Source organism: Canis lupus, chromosome 10, assembly GCF_048164855.1.
Source record: "Canis lupus baileyi chromosome 10, mCanLup2.hap1, whole genome shotgun sequence".
NCBI lineage: Eukaryota > Metazoa > Chordata > Mammalia > Carnivora > Canidae > Canis > Canis lupus.
In genome coordinates, this window is record NC_132847.1 from 25,061,253 (window position 1) to 25,085,934 (window position 24,682).

Genomic DNA, 24,682 nt, shown 5'->3' on the forward strand with positions numbered 1-24,682 from the left:
TGGGTAACATTTGAGTAAGTCCTGAAAGAGAAGAGGGAGTAAGCCCTGTCAATACCTTTGGAAAGAGCATTTGAGACAGAAGGAAAAGTAAGTATGAAGGCCCCAAGACAGGAGAGTACCTGGAGGGCTTGGGGAACAGGGAAGAGGAGGTTCCTGTGACTGGAGCAGAGGGAAGGAGGGAGGGAGCAAGTAGAAGAAGGTGAAGTCAAAGAGAAGCGTAGGCAGAACAGATTAAGGGGAACTTTCATAGGTGCTGTACAGATTGCCTTTTACTTTGAGGGCAAAGATGCCACTGGATGTTTTGAGCAAAGGAGTGACATAAGCAAACTTCTGAACAGGATGACTCTGGCTAGTATGTGAAGATTGTATTGTAGGAGTAAGAGTGGAGGTAAAGAGGCCAGTTAGGAGGCCATGGCATCTTCCAGATGATAGTGGCTAGGACCAGGATGGTGGCAGCAAAGGTGGTGAGAAGTATTCAGATTCTGGACACATTTTGAAGGTTGAACTGAGAGGATTTACTGACAGACTGTACATAGAATATGAAAGGAAATTCAGGAGTCAAAGATGATTGCAAAGTGTGCCTTAGCAATTCCACACATGGTATTGCTACTTAATGAGATGGGAAAACCACAAAGAAGCAGGTTTTGAAAGAGAAGACCTGGAAGTCACTTTGAGGAAAGTTAAACAGAGAATGGGATATAAAAGTCTGGAGTTCAAGAGAGAGGTCAGGACTGGAGATATACATTTAGGAGTCAGTAACATATAGATTGAGCTAAAAGCCACAGGAAGGGATGACTTCACCCAGAGAATCAGCAGAGGCAGACAGAAGTGTTCCTGAACTGAGCTGGGGGCATGCTAATGCTGAGAGCTTAAGGAGATGATGGGGCACCAGCCAAGGAGTGGAATGGCCAGAGCAACGGGAAAAGACTAGATATTGCATCCAGTCTTTCACCATGGAACAGGAGATAATTAAACAGTGTACTTGAAAGCTCATTTTCCATTATTGTTCTCTTGCTAGAAAAATGTCTGTGATATAGGCTGGGAGTTGGACAAATTAAAACTATAATAGGGTAATATGATGTCATCTGGTCAGAGAAATCTAACTGGGGATGCCTTCCCATTATTTCTTCCTAGTTTATAAGAGGCTGCACAGTGAAGTTTAAAAGTTGAATCATTTGATTTAAAAACCATGTGGGTATATTTTTCTGCCTAATTTAGAAGAAGTCATTAGTATTCTCAACATATTTCTATGGAATAACAGCAAACGGGATCCCTGGGTGGCGAGCGTTTTGGCGCCTGCCTTTGGCCCAGGGCGCGATCCTGGAGACCCGGGATCGAATCCCACATTGGGCTCCCGGTGCATGGAGCCTGCTTCTCCCTCTGCCTGTGTCTCTGCGCCTCTCTCTCTCTCTCTCTGTGACTATCATAAATAAATAAAAATTTAAAAAAAAAAAAAAGGAGTAACAGCAAACAAAATAAATTTAGGCTACTTGAAAATAGGTTTCAGATAACTTCCAGAATAGAGGGGAATCTGAGTTTGTGAAAAGGAACTTTGATCAAATCCATTGACCTCATGGTTAAATTCACTACCCTTTCTGATTGGATAATGTTCTAGTTCTATACTGAGAACAATTAGGAAAAGTGCTAGAGATGCTATTAATGTTGGAAAAGAAATTCTGAGGTTTATTAATTAATGTTTTTAGCACAATTTTCTAGTTACAGGCATTCCTTGTTTTATTTGCTTCACTTTATTGGGCTCTGCAGATATTGTAGGGGTTTTTTGTTTTGTTTTGTTTTTTAGTTTTTACAAATTGAAGATTTGTGGCAACCCTGTGTCGAGCAAGTCTATGGGTTCCATTTTCCCAACAGCATTTGTTCACTTCATGTCTCTCACTTGTTGGTAATACTTGAAATATTTCAAATGTTTTCATTATTATTATATTTGTTTTGGGGACCTATGATCATTGATCTTTGATATTATTATTGTAATTATTTTGGGGTGCCATGAACAGTGCTCATCTAAGATGGCAGATTTAATGGATAAATGTGTGTGGTCTGATTGTTCCACCAAATGACCGCTTCCTCACCCCTCTCTCTCTCCTTGAGCCTCCCTCTTCCCTAAGGCACAACAATATTGAAATTAGGCCGATTAATAACCCTGTAATGGCCTTGAAATGTTCAAGTTAAAAAAGTCACAAATCTCTTACTTTTTTTTTTTTAAGATTTTATTTATATATTCTTGAGAGAGAGAGAGAGACAGAGACACAAGCAGAGGGAGGAGCAGGCTCCATGCAGGGATCCCGACGTGGGACTCGATCCCAGGACTCCAGGATCATTCTCTGGGCTGAAGACTGGCACTAAACTGCTAAGCCACCCGGGCTGCCCGCACATCTCTTACTTTAAATCAAATACTAGAAATGATTAAGCTTTGTGAGAAAGGCATATTGAAAAATCAGGCAAAAAAACTAGGTTTCTTGCATCAAATAGCCAAATTATGAATGCAAAGGAAAAGTTCCTAAAGGAAAAGTGCTACTCCACTGCATAAAAAATTGATATGAAAACAAAACAGGCTTACTGCTGATATGGAGAAAGCTTTATTGGCCTGGATAGAAAATCAAACCAGCCAGAGCATTCCCTTAAGCCAAAGCCTGCCACAGAGCAAGGCCCTCACTCTTCAATTCTTTGAAGGCTGAGAGAAGTGAGGAAGCTGCAGAAGAAAAGTTTGAAGCTGACAGAGGTTGGTTCATGATAGGTTTAAGGAAAGACGCCATCTCCAGAACATAAAAGTGTAAAGGGAAGCAACAAATGCTGATGGAGAAGCTGCAGCAAGTTATCCAGAAGATCTAGCTAAGATCATTCACCAAACAGCAGGTTTCCAACATAGCTAAAATAGCCTTTTGTTAGGAAAAAAGATGCCATCTAGGACTTTTATAGCTAGAGAGGAGAAGTGAATGCCTGGCTTCAAAGGACAGGCTGACTATCTTGTTAGGGACTAATGCAGCTGTTGATTAAGTTGAAGCTAATGCTCATTTACCACTCCAAAAATCCTATAGCCCTCAAGAAAGATGCCAAATGTACTCTGCCTATAATCTCTAAATGGAACAATTAAGCCTAGATGAGAGTATACCTGTTTACCACATGGCTCACTGAATATTTTAAACCTTCTGTTGAGACATACTGCTTGGAAAAGAAAGATTCCTTTCAAAATATTACTATTCATTGACAGTGTGCCTGAGCACACAAGATCTAGTCTGCAGCCCACGGATCAGAGTCATTTTGGCTTTCAAATATTATTCTTTAAAAAATTCTTTAGCTACCATAGATAATGATTCCTCTGATGGATCTGGGCAAAGCAAATTGAAAACCTTCTGGAAAGTATTCACTATTCCAAATGCCATTAAGAACATTGGTGATTCATGGGAAGAGATTAAACTCTCAACATGCACAGGAGTTTGGAAGAAGTTGGATGACTTTGAGGGTTTCCAGACTTCAGTGGAGAAAACCACTGCAGATGTGGTAGAAATAGAAGTGGAGAGTGAAATGTGACTGAATTGTTGCAATATGATGGTAAAACTTAAATGAATGAAAAGTTGCTTCTCATGAATGTGGAAAGAGAGTAGTTTCTTGAGATAGAATCTATCCATGGTAATGATGCTGTGGAGATTATTGAAATGAAAGAAAGGATTAGAATACTATAGAAACTCAGCTGATAAAGCAGTAGAAGGGTTTGAGAGGACTGACCCCAATATTGAAAAAAGTTCTGCTGTGAGTTAAATACTATCAAAATACAGCATAGAATGCTGCAAAGAAATTGTTCATGAAAAGAAGAGTCTATCAATGTGGCAGATAACACTCTTGCCTTATTTTAAGAAATTGCCATTCACCTCCCAACCTTTAGCAACGACTGCCCTGATTATTCAGCAGCCATCCAGCATGGAGGCAAGACTCTTCACCACCAAAAAGATGGCAACTCACCAAAAGCTCAGTCATGATGGTGAGCATTTTTTAGCAATAAGGTATTTTAAATTAAGACATGTACATTTTTTAGACATCAGGCTGTTACACACTTAATATAGTGTAACTATAACTTTTAAACAATGTAAGCAGTAGTGAACATTGTGGTGAATGCCTAGCTGTGTTGCACAGATGCTTGTGTGGCTCACCATTTGATCTCTTGTACTGTTCTCTGTCCTGGATTAGGTACCATCATCATTAATGGCAAACCTTTATGTTCAGGTTTGTGAGCCCCATTTTTTCAGTGTCCTCGATAACTTGCCCTGAGAAACCAAAAAATTCATTTGACTTAATTTTGTTTTATCACTGTAGTCCAGAACTGAACCTATACTATTTCCAAGGTATGCCTGTAGTTAATTTAAGGAAATGCAACTAAATTACATTTAGGAGTTAATGACTAAATGCATATCATCAACACCATTTGTTAAAAGCAACCTATATATGTAATTCTACAAGTTTCATATTTGTGAATTTTTCTGGATTGAAAATGAAACATCTGTTCCTAAGGGAAACACATCAATCTAATAAGAGTTTGACTGGGTTCTCTTCTGAAGCACCTGTATAATTATCCTGCTAAAAGTAACGACTCACTTTCAGGATATGACTCAACAGCAATTTGCTCTTAATGAAACACACTTCATTCAATAGTGGACGGTGTCGTGATTTCCTCTCAAAGATTTGAAAAGCTCCCTAAAGGTAAGAAGGTGTGATGTTGATAAAGAAAAATGAGTAACAAAATTTTCTCTGAAGAAAAAACCTCTTTTATGAAACATAAGGGCAAAGATGCTTAATAAGGATTTGGGGATCTAAATACACACTTACTATGATTCAACCCAAAGGGATACATATTCTCATATTCTGTGAATCATCACTGTGGGAAGAAAATAGCTCCCACTCTCACACATGAGATCTGCTCCCTCCTTGGGGAGGAAAGTCATTCCCCTTAAACCTAGAACTTTGTGCATTCTCAAAAGACTGGGCTTTTCCCCAAATCCCATCTTAGATTCCATACTAGAAAGTACTTGAAAGACATGTGGTCAAGAAAGTGGTTTTACTTAGATTTTTATTTATACATATTTTGCATAGCTCATCCTATTTTTGGAAGGCTAAATAAGAATACTCATATGATAGATTGGAAGGTGTAACTCTCCCTGTAAATGTTGAGCTTTATACTTTTACTCAGTACAGGGAGTCCAAACAGGGAAATGGAAAAATCAGATGTACTGTGCTCTGTTTTAATTTCTAATGTTGTAATAAATGGAATTACCACCACTGTCAAACAGCCTCACTGTAGGGATGTGTGTATGTGTGCAGCGGTGGTGTGAGTTTCTTTATGGTTGTAAGCACCTGGCTATGTTGCACAGATCACTGTGTGACTCATGGTTTGTTGTTTTGCACTGTTCCCTGTCCTGGATTGGTCATCATATTTGTTGATTGGCAAACCTTGCTCATGTTTGTGAGCCAGCTTTTCTGTGTCGCCTTTATAATTTGGTAACAAAGAGCTGCCCTATTTCTTTTTGGGTACTTGGTTAGTGTGTTTGCAGGCAGTTTATTGCTATCCGGTGGCATTTTAAATATTACGTCTATTAAATACGATAGTATTGTTTTCTATTTCTTCCGACAGTTCTGCTTTATGATCTCATTGTAATTGACTGGCAATATAGCATATTCCTTATGTTAGTGAATGATAATCATTACAAAAACACTGGAGCATTTTCTTTCTAAGACCAGTAAGTCGAATTAAATTGGTATGTACTTAACTTTCAATTATAAGATAGGTCATTTTTCAAAGATTTTGAAGTAACACAGAAAACTTGCTACACATGAGGAAATTTAAATCTGTATCTTCAAAGAGTTTACGTTTTTTTATATGAAAAATAGCTCATTGTTAAAATGTTCCTTTTGTTCAAAAAACTAAAAATTTTCATTTTTGTTAATGACTCCTTTTTGAAATGCTCTCAGAAGTAGCTGATCACTATGACAGATGTAAAACGTGACCTACTAACCTGCTTTTATTAAATGATTTAGAATGATTGTCCCTGGTTCTCTCAGTAATTCCAGATTTGTGCTGACAATCAAATTAATACTAATGGTTTGCCTTTCATAAATAAAACAACTGCAAAAAAAAAATCTCTAGATTAACAAAGTATTTACGTGATATGTTTAGTTAAACAAGAAAATAAATGCATTCACTTTTTTTTTTTTTTTTTTTTTAAAGTAAGCTCCATGCCTGAGCTCAACTCAGGGCTCAAACTCAGAAACCTGAGAGCAAGACCTGAGCTAAGGTCAAAGGTCGGGCCCTTAACTGACTGAGCCATCAAGGCACTCCCATTTGCTTCTTTTTATTTATTTATTTTTTTATTTTTTTTATTTTTGTTTTTTTTTGCTTCTTTTTAAAATAAAATGTATTTGCAAAATTTTTTACTTGAGTTACAGCTTCTAAAACTAAGTAATCTACAAAGTTGATTCAGTGTTTCATTTTAAAGAGTTTGCATTGTAAAGCCTTGACTAAAAAAGTCTTAGTGAAAAGCAACAGGTTAAAAATAATTTTCCTTCTTTGCTTTAAGAAATGAAAAGTTCAGGTCCATGAAAGTGTATAAGTCAAAGCTACTTCACACTGAATAGAATGTGATGTTAATGAAAACTTGAGATCCACGCAATCCTCTTGGTTTTTTTCACTCTCCAAAACAGGGTGATGGCTTAGAATCAATGTTGTCAGTGATGACTAACCCTGACCCATTTAGAAATGCTTATTTCATAATTCCTCCTATTTACAGGGGCTTCATACTATGTCTGAACACAGTGCAAACAGCAGCAAGTTCATCCACATTTAGAGACACACTAGCTGGCGTTCGTGACTTAAAATGAATTGCCCTAAGGTGTTTGTAAAGTTAAATGTCTCCTTTCCTTTGGCAAAACTTATTCTAAAAGAATATGAAGTAAAAGCTGAATCTTTAGAAAATATTTAGACTGTTTAGAAAATAGACTATATATCTTTTTAAATATTAAAAACCAAATTCTTAAAAAAAAAAAGGCAGGATAGATACTCAGAGCATATTTAAATGTAGAAGTCACCTGGGACAAACTGTAACATAGCAAATTTTAGAGTATTTTTTTTTTGTAGATATTGTATTTGGCAATGTGCAAGAGGAAAAAAGTGGGAAATGTACCTGAATTTTTCTCTGGCAAGTTGACAGTTTATACATTAAGGCAAATATGGAATTTTTTTTTCCTGTCACACTGTCAAAAATAAATACCAATATAAATATTATATATTATATATTATATATAATATATATATTACTAATATAAATACTTTATATTAGGTAGCAAATATTACTGATACAATTCAAAGCCATGTTTCTTTCCAGTAGGATACATAGGCAATTTCATTATAGAGTTCTGAAATCATGTTGAATTAAATATGATTTAACTCTCTGTAGTCAAGAATTATCCTTACCCAAGAATGCCTGGGTGACTCAGTCGGTTAAGCGTCTGCTTTCAGCTCAGATCATGATTCTAGAGTCCTGCGATTGAGCCCCAAATTGGCCTCCCTGCTCAGTGGAGAGTCTGCTTCTCCCTCTGCCTCTCCCCCAGCTTATGCGCGCTTTCTTTCTCAAATAAATAAAATCTTAAAAAAAAAAAAAAAAAAGAATTATCCTTACCCAAAGAGAGGCCTGATCTTTACCCTGAACTCCTGTGTTATGATAAGTCCTTGAAATGTTCTGTCGGACAAGAGTATCTGTTTATTTGGGGCTTTGGGTCACACCAAATAGTCTAACAATGTGATTTATGGTGAGGGCTTTGGGCCAGGAGGTATCATCTCAACCTCTGGAGGGGCTGGAGGCTGAAAGTCAGCCACATAGTTAGGCAGTCAACTGTGTCTGTGTGACCAAGCCCCAGCAAAAACTCTGGACACCAAGGCTCAGATGAGCTTCCTTGCTTGGCAATACTCCGTACACACTGTCATACATTGTTGCCGGGAGAAGTTAGTACTGTCCATGACTCCACTGGAAGATGACAACTGGTGGCTCACATCTGGAACTCTCTTGGACTCTGCCCCATACATATCTTTTCTTCACTGACTTCAGTCTGCATCCTTTCATTGTAAAAAAAACCATAACCGTGAGTATAACAGCTTTCAAGGAGTTCTGCGGGTCCTTACAGTGAATTATCAACCTGAGGGTGGTCTTAAAGATCCCTAGTATCTGCTGTTGGTGTCAGGAGTGACTGCAGTTTTAGGAACTGTCTCCCTCCAAAATTTATATAACCTCCCCCCCCCAATTAAGATATCATTTCATGCTTGAGAGTATTTTTTTAATGATTTTATTTATTTATTCATAGAGACAAAGAAGGGAGAAGCAAGCTCCATGCAGGGAGTCTGATGTGGGACTCGATTCAGGGTCCCCAGGATCAAACCCCAGGCTGCAGGTGGCGCTAAACCGCTGCACCACCGGGGCTGCCCGCTTGAGAATATTTTTGATGAAATTTTGGTGGCATAATGTGATATCATTGCACTAATGTTGCAGTCATTATGGGTATTCTCAAATATTCCAGGTTTCTCCTTCCACCATGTGGTAGGATTGCATTTTCTACCCCCTTAAGGGTAGGTATGGCCATTTTGACTAGTTTTTGCCACGGAGGATGGAATTAGCATTTGGGTAGAAGCAAAAGTTGCAGTATATTCATTCCACTCTCTCTTTCCCTCTCTAACACACGGACAACTTTCTAGCTACTAACTGCTCCATTATCCTTGGTTCCAGAATGAATACAACAGACCAGAGCTTTCAGCTGAATTTTGAGAGAAATGTAGTATAACTGAGAAATAAACCTTTGTTGGGTTAAATCTGTGATTTGCAGTTGTGTGTGCCTGCAGAATAACCTTGACTATCCTGATTCAAACAATCAGCATCACTATTTGCTGAAAGCATGACAAACTGACTATACAGAGGTGGTGTCTTTAAAAAAGTTACTAATTTTTAAAATAAATTTAAATATTTATTAAATATTTAAAAATAACTAATTTTTAAATTCTGTGCTCCTTAGTTTGAAATGAAGTATATCACATTTATCAGACCAACACTATTTTAGATAAAATAAATGTTTTATTTATTTATTATTTTTTTAAAAAGATTTATTTATTTACTCAAGAGAGACACAGAGAGAGAGAGAGAGAGGCAGAGGCACAGGCAGAGGGAGAAGCAAGCTCCATGCAGGGAGCCCGATGTGGGACTCGAACCCGGTTCTCCAGGATCACGCCCTGGGCCGAAGGCAGACACTCAACCGCTGAGCCACCCAAAACCTAAAATGTTTTAATCAGCAATTCCATTTCTATAAATGTTCTTCAGTAATATTCACAGAAATGCAAGATGTATCATCCTCACAGCCTACTTCATAATTGCAAAAACTAAATGCCCAGCACTAGTTATAGGACTTGTGATGTTTCCATTTAAAGGGAACTTCTCATTCAACCATTACAAAGTATAAGGCAACCTCTCATTCCACCCAAGATAGAGAAACAGGGAATAGATTTACCCTCTGTGAAAATACTGCCCCCCACCAAAGTACACAATACATAAAATGAGAACTTTCAAGACATAAGAGATATGAAGCCTACAAGTGCCCCCAATTGTTATAGGCTGCTATCTAGGAAAAGAGAAGGAACCCAGATTCAGTTTAGTAGACTCCCTGAAATTAGGTATCAGTAATAGGCCCCTGAAGGAGTATTTAAGGGAACACTTGAAGCACTAAAGCCCATTTAGAATACAAGAAAATATCTCAAATCAATGTACTTTGCTTCTACCTTAAGAAACTAGAAAAATATCAAATTAAATCCAATGCGAACAAAAGAGGAAAAATAAAGATCAGAACTGAAATCAGTAAAATATAAAACAGAAGAAATAATTCTGGAAATTAGTGAAACCAAAGCTGTTTCCTGGAGATCAATAAAATTGATAATCGTTTAGCCAGACTGATGAGTTTAAGAGTATACCAATATAAGGGATGAGAGAGGTGACATCCTTACAGATACTATAGACACAAAAGGGTGATAGGATAATATTATGAACAATGTTATGTCAATCAATTTAACCACTTAGATCAAGTGGAGAAATTTCTTAAAAGACACAAACTTCCAATGCTCATTCAAGAAAGAATAGATAACCTGAGTATATCTACTAAAGTAGATAACTGAATTTGTAGATAAAAGTCTTCCCACAAGAGAAACTTCAGTCCCAGATGACTTGGTTAGCTAATTCTACCAAGCATTTAATGAATAAATAATACCATTTTTACACATTTTACATTCTTCCAGAATACTGAAGAAGAGGAAGTACTTCCCAACTTGTTCTATGAAACCCATCATTACTTGATATCAAACTCTGCCAAGGATATTAGAAGAAAAGAAAATGAAAAAAAAAAAAAAAAAAAAGAAGAAGAAAAGAAAATGATAAACCAATATCTTCACCCCATGAACATAGATGCAGAAATTCTAAACAAAATTTTAGCATATTGAATTTAACAGTTGGTAAAAAGATAATGAATTGTGACTGAGTGAGCTTTTTCTCAAGAATGCAAGGTAATTCTCCATTTTAACAAACAACAACAACAAAAAAATAAAATCAGACCATCTCAATAGATATAGAAAAAGCATTTGACAAAAATCTAAAATCCATTATTCATTTACCAAAAACAGACCTCAGCAAAGTAGGAATAGAAGGAATCTCCCCAGCTTGATTAAGGGCATCTATGAAAAGCCTAAAGGTAGCCACATTCTTACTGGTTTAAGAGTGAATGCTTTCTGCCTAAGATTGGGAACAAGGGTGTCTGTTCTCACCAATATAATTCAACATTTTGCTGCAAGTATAGTGCAACCAGGCAAGGAAAAGAAATAAGAAGCTTTTATATTGGAAAGGAGGAAGTTAGACTTTTTATTCACAGACAACATGACTGTATGTAGAAAAATCCAGTGAAATATACTAGGTTCCAATTGAAGTTCCTAAAACTAATAAGTGATTTTAGCAAGGTTGCAATATACAAGATCAATATAGAAAAATCAATTGTATTTCTACATACTGGAAACAAAAAATTAGAAAATAAAAATTTAAAAAGTAACAGTATTTATATTTTAAAAACCTATACAATACCTAGAGAGATATCTGATAAAATTTGCAAGACCTATATGAAAACTATAGACATTACTGAAAGAAATTAAAGACCTAAATAAATAGATATATTGTATTCTTGGGTTTGAAGACTCAATATTTTTAAGTCAATTCTTCGCATATTGATTTCTTGATTCTAGGCAATCTCTAGCAAAACCCCAGAAAGATTTTTTGTAGATATTGACAAGATGATTCTAAAATTCATAATAGAATGAATATGAAATAGCCAAAACAACTTGGGAAAAAAAAAAAACAACTTGGAGGGATAAAACCACCTGATTTCAATAATTATTATATAGATACAGAAATCAAGACAGTGTGACAGTAGCATAAAGACAGGCAAATATATCAATCAAACATACCAAATAGTCTAAAAGTAGATCCACACATACATGAACAATGGAATTTCCACAAAGGTGCAAAGGCAATTAGGTGGAGAAAAGGGTCTCTTCAAAAGTCTCTTCAAAAGCTATTGATGGAATAATTGGATATATGTATACAAAAAAAAAGTGAACTTTGATTCACACCTTGTATTACACACAAATATTAAATGAATCATATGCCTAAATGTAAACTCTAAAATTATAAACTGTATAGGGAGAAATCTTCATGAACTTGGCTTAGGAAAGATTTCTTAGATTTAACATCATGATCCATAAAGGAACAAATTGATAGAACTTTATCAAAAGGATGATGCTTATGCTCTTCAAAAGAAGAGAAAGACAAGCCAAAGATTGGGAAGAAAAACAGTTACAAGTCATATGTAATAAGAGAGCCAACAATACTGATTCCATCTCTTCATCTTAGCCCTCTCTTTGTTCAAGCCTGATGGCTAAACACCCACCACCACCACCACCACCACTGCCAGGCTTCTGGAACCCCTTGGAGATTAATATACATACCTTAGAAATGCCAGCCAAGGCCAAGATGGGGGTAGGCTTGCTTTGGCCTTCTGTAAATTTGTTAAAGATACCACTATCTTGCCTTCCTGGCACAGGTGGTGCCAGAAGATCTAATGGAATGTTTGATGTCAAGTAGGCACACCTGAACCCTTCTATCTCCCTACGCTGCCCTTCTGCCAATCCCCTTGCACTATAAAAATCTGTAGACTAAGGTCCCGACTTTATGGAGAATAATTGCACAACTGGATTATTACCCACCACATCTTCCTTGTCATTAAGTTACCCTGAAAAAAAACTCTGTGTTAACTGTACGGGGTGGCCTGCTTTGTTTTTCAGTCTAAAAGTAAAAGCGCCTTCTTGATTTGGGGGATTATTTTCTAGTCCCTTCCCCACCTTCTAACAATCATATATCTGATAGAGGAATTGTATCTAGAATATAGAAGGAATTTTCCAAACTCAAAAATGAGAAAAACCAACCAACTAAAATTAGGCAAAAGATTTAAATAGACTCTTCACCAAAAAGATGTACAGATAGCAAATAACTACATGGGGACAAAAAAATGCTCAACATTGTTATTCATTAGGGAAATGTAAATTAAAACTGTACCATGGGGCGCCTGGGTGACTCTGTTGGTTGACTGTCTGCCTTTGGCTCAGGTCGTGATCTCGGGGTCCTGGGATCAGGCCCCCTGTTGGGCTCCCTGCTCATCAGGGAGCCTGCTTCTCCTTCTCCTCCCAGCTTGTGCTGTTGCTATCTCTCTTTCTCTCTCTCTCTCAAGTAAATAAACAAAATCTAAAAAATAAAAAAAATAATTTAAAAATCTGTACTGTGATACCCCTAGACACCTATCAGGTTAAAACATATGGGTGAGGATGTGGAAGAATTGGATCTCTAATAAACTGCTGGCAGGTATGTAAAATAGCCTCCTTGGAAACACAATGGCAGTCTTCTATAGAATGTAAAACATATGCCTGCCTTATATACAGTGCAGCTATTTCCATCCTGGGTATTTCACCCAGAGAAATGAAAGCATAACTATATACAAAGATGTATATGGGGACGCCTGGGTGGCTCAGTGGTTGAGCATCTGCCTTCAGCACAGGGTGTGATCCTAGGGTCCTGGGATTGAGTCCCACATCGGGCTCCCTCCATAGAGCCTGCTTCTCCCTCTGCCTGTGTCTCTGCCTCTCTCTCTGTCTCTCATGAATAAATAAAATCTTAAAAAAAAATGTGTACAACAATGCTCATGCTTTATTTTGTGATACTGCCAAACTAGAAATAACCTAAATGTCCATCTTCAGGTGAATGAATACACAAACTGTGGTATATCCATACACTGGAATACTACTCAGCAATAAAAAAGAACTATGATACATCCAGTAACCTGGATGAATCTCAATGCAATTATGCTGAGTGCACATAGCCAGGTAAAAAAGAGTACTACTCTGTGATTATCTGTGATTCAATTTACGTAAAATTTGAGAAAATGCAAACTAATGCATAGTGTCAGAAAGCTGGTGTTGAATGAGGGGTTACAGAAGGGGATAAAGAAACTTTTGGAAGATGTACATATATTCATTCTCTTGATTGTAGTGGTTGTTTCAAGGGTGTCAAAACTTATCAAGTTTTATGCTTGAAGTGTGTGCAGTTTGTTCATTATACCCCAATAAAGCTGTTTGAAGGGGGGAAAAAAAAAAAAAAAAACCTCTCCAGGGGAACTGTGTCAAAATGTAACCATGACCATGATAATAAGCAAAAACAGAAGTCCCAGAACATTAAGTATAGTTTGAGCTCAGATTTTAAAAGAACTAATGATTTAGAAAAAGTAAAAATCCTGACCTCTGTGTACTTTTCTTGTGTGTAGGTATGGAAGGTCTGGTAGTTTACACAATGAACTACTGCAGTGGTTAGCCCCAGGGATTGAGATAGGGAGGATAGGGAGGATAGGGAGGTAATATAGACATATTTAACACTGACCTGTTGCCACTTCTGATATATTTTTTTAAAGACTTTATTTATTTATTTATGAGAGAGAGAGAGAGAGAGAGAGAGAGAGAGAGGCAGAGACACAGGCAGAGGGAGAAGCGTGCCCCATGCAGGGAGCCTGACGTGGGACTCGATCCCGGGACTTCAGCATTACGCCCTGGGCCAAAGGCAGGTGCTAAACCGCTGAGCCACCCAGGGATTCCCCCACTTCTGATATTTTAAGTTTCAACGATTTGTATATTAATAAAGGGGTGCCCTTTCCCGGGGAGGGTTATTTCCAGAAGCTGGAAGTATTAGCTTCCTGGCATTTGGCTGGCCGTCAGTTTGACAGCGCAGGTGGTCACAGAGGCGCAGCTGAAGACCAGCGGGCAGAAGGCCTCCCACTCACCACCTAAGGAGGGGCCCTCGGGGAACCTTGGAGCAGGTGCGCCCGCGCGCTCCCACCCCAGGCTGCACCCGCCCGGGACGCGAGCGGGGCGGGGCGGGGCGGGCCGGGGCCACGCCCACGGCCTCGGGGGTCTTAGGCCCGCAGCCCGCAGCCCGCAGCCTGCACCCGCAGCCGGCTCCCCGCTCCCCGCTCCCGGACGGCTTGGGCGCACGGTCGCGGCGGGCGGGCGCTGCCCGGCAGCAGGGCCTGCGGACGCAAGGACGCGCGCGCGGCACCCCCGCTCCGCGGCTGCAGGATTGAAGGTAGCATTTCTTTGGGAGGGTCGCGCGGTCTGCGAGGAGGGCCCCCGCCCACTTCGAGGAGGCCGCGCGGGCCGGGGCGCCGGTCCTGGCTCAGGCGGCAGGTGGTGCGCGGCCCGGGACGCGCCGCCCGCGGAGCCCCGCCTCCTCCCCGCGGGGCCGCCGCCGACCCGAGCGCCCCCCACCCCCGAGGCCGGGGGCGGTGGGAGCCCAGGGGAGCGCTCGATTTCCCCCGAGGGGGTGTCAGCCCCGCGTGGCTCGCCTCTCACCGTGCGCACATCCCCGCAGCGGCCTGCGCGGGACCCGCGCTCCCGGATTCGGTCGTTTTCTTCCTCTTTGGAGGGTAAGCGCCGTGGGGATGCGCTTTGGCCCCCGCGGCCCTCAAATGCGCCCTCGCCGCTGGGTGAATACGGGCAGTTGCAGGAAACGCGCCGCGGCCGCTGATCCACGTGGTCGCCTTTGCGCGACCGCTGCAGGAGTCACAGGTCGCAGGAGGGTAACGAGTGAGAGTTCATGTTTGCCACCAAGAGAAGGCCGAGAGGTCGACTGAAACCTTTCCCGTGACTTGGGAGGGCCTGCGCTCAAAGGTGGACTGGTTTCTGCCTTGGCACCTGTGCCCAGAAACTTTGCCCAAAATGTGAAGTTGAATGAATTGATTATTTTCCTGGAAAGTAATGCTGAGAAATGCTTTCTTGCGTGCGTTGTATTCATTGTGAGAACCCTTAATGTGTCCAGCCTAGGGTGGGACCCTCCCCAGTTCAGGCTTCCCTGGAGAGGGCCGGGCTTGCTGTCCTCAGGGCCTTTTCTTTTAAGGAGTCTGGCTGGTGGGGCTGGGAGAGGAAGAAAGAGGGGGGGGTGGTGGAGGGGGACAGGAGAGGGAAAAGATGCCTGAAAGCCTTCTAACCCCAAATCAGGGATTCTAACAGATTGCCTGGTTCAAGTTCTGTGTAACCCTCTTCTTGCATCTCAGAAGGTGTTTTCAATCTACATATATTTTGAAAATTTCAGTTTTCTATGAGTCATTAAAAGGAGATAGGCCTATTTTAAAATTTAAAGTTTTCTTTTAAAATAAACTATATCTTAATATCACAGAGAGACTTAGAAGACAGTATAGAAAACTGCTAAATCGGTGGTGGAATAGGAGGACACCAAAATGCTGGAAATCCTTGCTTTAGGAAATATTTATTTGACATAATACTCTGTCGTGTTGAACCCTTGGTGATAATTGTAATTTGGTGATATTGTACTTTTTTAAAATGGCAGTTTTTGACTTAGAGGGCAACTAAGGTCATGTGAGCTGTAAAGAATGTAGTTTTTTTTTTTTTTCTAATTATGTTTTTGTTCTGTACTTGGGTGGTATTTATTGGGCAGAAGTGTTGGTCCTTAGTATCATTGATTCTTTTATTAGAAAGCTGTGTGTTTAAGAGCTGTATTTTGAAGCAGATCTTCAGCTCTCCTGTCCAGGCCCATACCTTCCTTGCCATTGCACCCATGACGGGGAATTCAGACCCATTAGCAGAAGCCTTCTGATCTGTGGTAGCAGTGATAAGATTGCAGTGTGCTGCTTTAGAAAGCAAATTAAATAAATGACATTTGATAATTATTTCTATTCATTTTCATCTTGGTGCTTCCAACAAATTTGTGTTGGCTTTTAGGTAGTTTTGAATCTTTATTCTGTTATCTGTAATATTTACACAACATTTCTAGTGTTGTGACAATTGAAAACTTGAAACTTTTCAGAGTACTTTCTGAGTATTCATTTAACTAATCCGGAAGAATTTGGTGATGGTGCAAAAGCTGGTTTCCACTGCTGCCACCAGGTTGGCTTTGGATGTTCAGTCTTTCATTTAATCTGTTTTTGGAAATGTTCTTCTCAAGAATACTTGTTGGAGATTATTCTTAGATAGTCTTAGAGGATCCAATTCACATAGTCACCTGTTCGACCAAACTAGTAAACATAACAAAAAAAGGAAGTTGGGTTAGGGTGGTTAGTGAAGCCACTAAGTGGACTTTGAGTCATTGTTACACTCTTTACCAAATGCTAATAAACCTTTTCCAAGCTCTAGAATTGCACTGAAGATCAGTGTCAGGCTCTCCATCACTTGATGGTGTCCCGTATTCTGGTTTTATGTTCTCCTGTCACTCAGAATTCTGGATAGTGACTCTGAAACAGCCATCAAGTTTCTTCAGTACTCAAGGAAGTAGTTCATCTGATCCTGAAGACTCCAGTGAATTGATCTCAGATAGGTACTTTCTCATCATCTTCTTAGGGGTTTAGTCATTCACTCTTTCTGTACCTTTACTAGGTTACCGCTGTATTCTCCAGCACACAGAACAGCCTGCAAACACAGGATTAGCTATTTTGATAACTCAGTAGAAAAGTTTCTGCAATAAATAAAATTGAGAAAAAAAAAATAAAATAAAAAATAAAATAAATAAAATTGAGTATGACATCTTATGAGGGGAATACAAGCCCCTTAGCTTGTCTTTCCCTTATTTTGTGATGTTCTTTGAAAATGTGCCAGGAGCTCCTTTCTGCCTACTTCTGGAGTGGAATGTAAAGTGGGAGAACCAACCTTGAAATTACCTTGTAAAATTGAACACCAATAAAAAAAATAAATTTGTAAGTAAAAAAAAAAAAAAAAGAAAAAAGAAATTACCTTGTAAATAGTGGTTTGGATAATAGTAGGACATCAGGTAGTGGTGGGGAAATTAAATTGTGGATGTTGAGCTCAAGTACATTATATCTGTTCTCCAAAGCTCTATGTTAGGAGTAGGATTCAGAGAGAAATTGAGAGCTTCAGGTAGTAGACAGCAGTTAAGAGAAGTTTTTAGTGGATTAATGGGTTGTCTCCTCCACCTCCTCTGTACAGTTGAATTTGGCTTATGAAGGTAGTAGGATGCATTTATTTATTTACCTTGACTTTACAACATTTATTCATGATGCCAAGGCAGTGAGTTTTATCCTGGTGTAGACCTGTTACTATTTTCTTTCATAAAAATGAAATTTCCATAGACTGCTTCTAACTTTGGCAGGTTACTTTCCCTAAAATTGGTCAGACCTCAAAGACAGTATGAATGAATTGATTGAGTATGAATGAATCAATTATATCTATCAACCGAAGTGAAAAACTCAGAAGAAAACCCCACAAAAGTATATATGTTGTGCAGTTAATAGTCAAACAAATGATTTCAATAAAATTTATATGTCTTCTTATTTAATTATTATAACTGTAGTGGCATTATGTGCTCCTAAAAACTGAAACTTAAAGTTTACACAGCCTACAAACAAATAAATATAATCTTGGACTACTTAAACTTTTTGTAATATCTCTCCATATATGTTCATTAAAATGGAAATTTACAGAGCCCTTTGACTGTTTGATCCACAGATTTCTTAGTAGAGCTTCCAGTCTGATTCCTAACAAGGGTTACAATATTCCCACTAACCAGGCCAGTTGTTTTTTGGACTGGTTTCCTCCCGAGTAAAAAACAATTGCTTGGGAATCAATAATTTCCTAACAAAATCCTTGAACAAAATGAGATGATAGGTGAATATCCTAAGCATAAAAATTATTGGATTTTTACTTATACATTCTGATGAATGTGTTTTTGTGGTATTTTGCCAAGCTAGGAAGTGAAATCAGATGGATGTTGGTGAGTACCCCATGGCAGCAGTTCGTTCGTTCAGAGTGAACTATAACTTGGAAGCCTTCTTTAGGTAAGAAAGTTGGCAGTTTGAAAAAGCAATCATCAGTTTTTTAAAATGATCATGTATGTTTAGGTTGGAATTTTTATATAAGGATTTTCAAGCTAGTAAAGATTAATTTGTCTTGCATTCTAAAGTATGTTTAACTGATTCTCATTGATATGACTTATGTTAAATATATGATTTGTAGATGAGTTTTATACTCTGAAAATGAATGTACACAAAGAAAAGACATCAAAATGTTATTTTTAATAGGGTGACTGGTATTCATTTAATGTCTTGTTTATGGTGATTCTATCAGTGAGCTGAATAAACAATTTTACAATTATTTATTTTACTGAATAAACAATTAAAACAATCTGTCCATGTTATATGGAGTCAGTTTGTATATATAATATAGTCTCTTTGTTTACAACTACAGGGCAACTTGCTAACCTGACATTTAGATGAAATCTTATTTTACTTTTGGCCATGCTTCTTTTCCAGTGAAGAATTATATTAGGGGTAACTCTTTTTGTGATAACTTAGTGAAATTGTAACAACCTATCCTATAAGGTTATTAAATAAAACACATACAAGCAAAATGTCCGTAAATGTGCTCCCTATCAGAATTTAGGATTCACTGTCCATTCTTTAATCTTACCTGGGCCAACATATTTCATTTTAGGGAATTAAAATTAAAGAGTAGGGCAACCCTTTCAAATTAAGCATATTTTGAAAAAAAAGCACACACAAAATAAGCATATTTCAAGTGTGCTTTGAATTATTAGTATCAGCATTTTGATATATTCTACATTACTGGGCCAGTTCTCAGTTATGCGTATAATTGGTTGAGTCATACTAAACATGTGTGATAGCTCTTTCACTGGATGCTTGAGGTACAGCTTTACAACTATTTCTGTTTTCCATTTTAGTTTTCCAAACCCTGAAGGTGACCTTTCATTTTGTTCAGCAACTTTATAGGTTAGCCCTGCTTTGGTATATCCAGCTGTCTATTATGGCTAAGAAGTGATTCACATCAGAGATATATACATTTCTAACATTCAGGGATGAAAAGAGGATTAAGTAGTCAACCAAAGTTTAATAAAGTTGAGAATCACTCTTACCATGATTTTGTCTCTCAAATGATTGTATACTTAAAATACTTTGGATTCCTATGTAGAATATATGTACAAGATAACCCTATATACTTGGGTACATCTGGACCTGAAATTTGTTGTAACTTAGTTGTGTCTCAAGCTGGCTCCTACCTGAAGATTCATCATATCTTTTGTTGGGGAAGAATGACCATTCCTTTGCTCTTTCACATTTGCTAGTGAGCGTCAGGTGTGTTCTTTAAACAGGCTGTATCCCTGCTAGGTCCAGCTTCTCTAGAGCTCCTGTGTCCTATGTGTCACCTGAAAATTGTGCTTCAAATTAAATAATGAAATTAGTTCATAAAAATGCATTGGACAGTTTAACACAACAAGAATGCAACATTTATTAAGCCTTTACTATGTTCTGGTACTTAGATGCTTTAATCCTCACAACTGCCTTATGTGATTAGGTACTGCTATTTTCCCTGCTTTTCAGACGAGGAAGCTGAGGCTTACATTTGCTCAGACAAGATTGCATGGTCAGTCAACGGCTGAGCTGGGGCTTTTCCAGGCCTCTGCTTTTGATAACGATTTACTGTCTTTCAGGACCCCAGGAGTTGTTAGCACAATTGCTATGTAATATTTCCTAATTAACCAGGAATGAACCTGGGAGACACAGTGCTTCCATGGATGTTCCCTTCTGGAAGCCTCCCCAACAATTCTCTTCCACACACAAGCTCAATCACATGTCATGGCTTTATTCTTGCAGTGCAGCTTGTCCCAATGTCAGGGATGGCACTTACCATGGTATTTCACCATTTGGCCATAGCTTTTTGAGAGCAAGTTCCCTCTTACTTACCTCTGTATGCCTAGCATATGGCAGTACCTATCAGTGTGTGAAAGTGGAAGATTACTATTAAAATTTAACTGTTTTTGGGGATCCCTGGGTGGCGCAGCGGTTTGGCGCCTGCCTTTGGCCCAGGGCGCGATCCTGGAGACCCGGGATCGAATCCCACATCGGGCTCCCGGTGCATGGAGCCTGCTTCTCCCTCTGCCTGTGTCTCTGCCTCTCTCTCTCTCTCTCTCTCTCTGTGACTACCATAAATAAATAAAAATAAAAAAAAATTTAACTTTTTCATTTTCTAATGTTATTTTGTGCAATCAGAGTATAGATGTCTGAGGGAAATGTGGAAAATATAATAACAAAATCTTTTAATGTTTACAGAATGAAGAGGAACAATTTATCTGTTGTGAATAAGATTGTCCAGTATTCATCAGCAGTGAAACAACCAAAAGTTGGGTTCTACTCTTCTCTCAACCACACCCATTTGCTGGCTGTCCTTCTAGACTGGGGGAGTTTGCCTCACTATGTAGTATTACGCATTTTTCAGTATCTTCCTTTAATAGATCGGGCCCGGGCGTCTTCGGTATGTAAGAAATGGAATGAAGTTTTTCATATTCCTGACCTCTGGAGGAAGTTTGAATTTGAACTGAATCAATCAGCGACTTCATATTTTAAGTCTACCCATCCGGATCTCATTCAGCAGATCATTAAAAAGCATGCTACCCATCTCCAATATGTCAGCTTTAAGGTGAGAAGAGTAAGCATTAAATAGAAACAACTTACATTTTTGTTAGTGTCATATTTGTGTATCTAAATCATTATGCTGAAGCAGTCAGTGAATTTTGCAGAATCTTTACTCCAAGCTATTTCCTGGGGGTTTTGTTTTGTTTTTGTAATTATTTGCATGGACTGAGATATAGAACTTACATATAACTTAAACCTCAGTTTTCTTCATCTGGATGGTACTACTGAAATTCAGGTCATTATAAAGGATTTGAAAATATGAAACACTTAGAAAGTTACTTTGTCCTCAGCTCTATTTATCATTTTCTTGTCTGAGATCTTTTATATAAAGAAGAAATATCAATTTGATACATAGCTTGACAGGATAAATAAAGTGTTGCAGTTGAATTCTGTTCCATAGTTATATTGCCAATAACTTTCTGATAACTTACCTTCAGGAAATAAAGATTTAAAATTGTCTTTATAGGTTGATAGTAGTACTGAATCAGCAGAAGCTGCCTGCAATATACTTTCTCAGCTGGTAAATTGTTCTATCCAGACCTTGGGGTTGATTTCAACGGCCAAGCCAAGTTTTATGAATGTGTCAAAGGTAAAGATGCTAGGCTTTTATGTGATATATACAAAAATTCTCAAATATTTCAATCTAGGCAAAAGGATTCTTCCCCTAAAAACATGCCATGTCCTCCTTATGTTCAAAGAATTACTTAAAGCAGTTTTCTATTGACTAGCACTTTGTTTTGTGAAATAGCTTATGGATGGTTTCATCCTTTAGATATACTTTGTAATTTTAATAATTGTTTCTACAGTAGCCATCATTAATATAAAATTTAGGTGTTATACTTAGGATTTTCAAGTGCAAGTTTACTTAGTTTCTTTGAATATAGAGTGTGTATGGCCAGTAATGCATGACTTTCTCTTTTTTTTTTAAGATTTTATTTATTTATTCATGAGAGACACAGAGAGAGAGAGACAGAGACAGAGACACAGGTAGAGGGAGAAGCAGGCACTATTCAGGGAGCCTGATGCGGGACTCGATCCCGGGACTCCAGGGTCACACCCTGGGCCAAAGGCAGGCACTAAACCGTTGAGTCACCCAGAGATCCCCAGCACATGACTTTCTTGTAATTCTGCAGCCTCTCTATTGGAGGTAGAACAACATAACACTAAATGAACTGTACCAGTTAGGATGATGTTGGATTCTGTATAGTAGAAATTCCAAAGCAATAGTAGGTTAAACAATGCGGCTGGAGTTTATTTCTCTTACCTGAAAGAAATCCATGCATGAGCATAGCTGGTATGAAGTTGTTAGTACTCCGCCGAGCTCCTTCCAAGCATTCCCTGCTCTTAAAGGCATTTAAGATGGCATTACATCCTGTCCTGGGCAGGAGGGTGGAAGAAATGGGGAAAAAGGGTAGGCCCCCTGCTTTTCAAGGACACTAGCCATGAGAACCACGTAATGCTTCTGTTGACATCTCATTGGCCAGCACTTAACAGTGTGGCCACACCAGGTTTCTGGGAGATCAGAAATGTTTTTCAGCTGACTGGTAAAGTGCCCAGCTAAAAATTGAGACTCGATTACCAAAGAAAGGATGAATGGCTGTTAGGAAGCCTCTATAAGCATAAACAAATAATTGTCTTCATTCAGGCTTCATTTGGAATGCCATCCCCAGACAGACCTTCCTTGACCACTTTTGCTAAACCAGCGCCCCCTTCTCCAGTTATACTCTGCTGTATTATAGTATTTTCTTTATGTCACTCCTGAGTACTTGAAATTACCTTAATTATTTAACATATTTATTCTTATCCCCTATAGCAAAACACAAATGTCTTTGAAGGCAGGGATTCTATTTTGTTTATTTACCATTATAAACCCAGAGTTAGAGTAGTGCCTGATATATAATAAACACAGTTCTGATTGTCAGTAAAACTGACTGATGGAAACCTTCCTGTTGAAGAGGAAAGAGGAATAGTAGCATCTTCTCTCTCGTAAACTGGGTCATGGTTCTCAAGTGTTTACACTAGCCTGTTTATCTTTTTAAGAGATAGTCAGGGAAAATGGGTCATTTGGGGATTGAGTAATATAAGCAATCAGATGAAAACTTAACTACTTCTAAATAGTTATTTCCTTGCATATGAATGATGGAATCAGCTTAGCTTGAAATTCTTAGCTTCTAAGCTATCTCAAATGTTACACATCAGCTTCAGTCTGAGTTAGCTGATGCAGGCACCAGGGTGAGGACTAGTGATGAGCACACTTCCAAGATCTGCCTCTACAGTTAAAAAGAGTGTAGTGGCTTCTGGCAAAGTCGTGCATCGCTCTGAGTGTCAGTTTTTTCCACTCGTAAACTGAGGAAAGATAAGACAAAAGTACAGTATTTTGGTAGTCATAAAGAATGCTAAAGGAATATGTGGATACCATGATGAGGTACGTCCTCTAATGCTGACGTACATCCTTCAGGACTAAAAGAGTCCATGTGAGTTGTTTAAAGGGAAAATAAACCTTATATTTCTTAAGGAAAAAGTGATGTGGTTCTCTAATTGTTTTTGACACCATAAAATTTAGTAAAGAGATCTAACCATCTACCATTTACAAATTTATGTAAATCAATTTACAATGAATACAAACCAGTATACTTTTTAATAAATGAATTGAGATTTTTAACCAATTTGGTCATTGTCATAGGAGTAATAGAACCTTTGGTAGAACCCAGATTGACTTTGACAATGGAAAAATGATCATGGAAGAATTTGGTTTTCAGATTGCTTATCTGTGTCAAAAAATACTGGATCTGAAAACTTGTTAAATTGTACCCATTTTGGAGTCAAACTATAAATAAAGTTTTGTTTGTCAATCTTCAAAACATTTAAAGTTTTAAAAACGTATCTTTATTGGGACACCTGGGTGGCTCAGTTGGTTGTCTGCCTTCGTCTCAGGTCATGATCTCAGGGTCGTGGGATCAAGTCTTGTGTTTAACTCCCTGCTTAGTGGGGAGTCTGCTTCTCCCCTCTGCTTGTGCACTCTCTCTCTCTCTCTCGAATGAATAAATTAAAAATCTTAAAAGTATCTTTACTTAGATAACTTTCTAGCAAAAGCATATCACTGAAGAATAAGATCATTTAGTTATGGACAAGTATTTATTGATCTCCTACTATGTGCCAGATATTATTTTAGGTGCTGGAAATCTAGGAGTGAATAAAACATGAAAATTCTATTTATTCTATGACAGAGGTTGAAAAGGTTCAGACAGTAAGTATTATGGGTTCCACAGGCTATAGTTTGGGAGCTACTCAACTCTAGCACTATAGTGTGAAAGCAGACATAGATAGACTGCATGTAAATGAAGTAACATGGCTGCATTTCAGTCAAACTTTAATTGTGGACACTGGAAGTTTCTTGTAATTTTTATATGTCACAAAATATTATTCTTGACAAATTTTTTCCAACTATTTACAAATATAAAAATCATTCTGAACTCAAGAGCCATACAGTAACAGACAACACTGGATTTGTCCAAATAATAATTTGCCAATCCCTATTTTAGGAAATAAATATAAC

At 38.4% G+C, this 24,682-nt stretch overlaps 1 protein-coding gene across 5 annotated transcripts in view; it reads left to right on the forward strand.

Annotated features, from left to right (window-relative positions):
- LOC140641371 (F-box/LRR-repeat protein 21) overlaps positions 1 to 24,682 on the forward strand; it is a 31,297-nt gene that overhangs the window by 1,540 nt on the left and 5,075 nt on the right. For 2 of the 5 annotated variants that reach the window (XM_072841096.1, XM_072841093.1), the window contains exons 2-4: positions 18,388 to 18,474; positions 20,764 to 21,130; positions 21,593 to 21,715. In XM_072841096.1, the coding sequence (XP_072697197.1) occupies positions 18,401 to 18,474; positions 20,764 to 21,130; positions 21,593 to 21,715 (564 nt within the window). In that variant the 5' untranslated portion in view covers positions 18,388 to 18,400. Of the gene's footprint in view, positions 1 to 16,475; positions 17,001 to 18,387; positions 18,475 to 20,763; positions 21,131 to 21,592; positions 21,716 to 24,682 lie in introns of those variants that run through there. The other 3 variants (XM_072841092.1, XM_072841098.1, XM_072841097.1) reach the window with 3 other exon arrangements.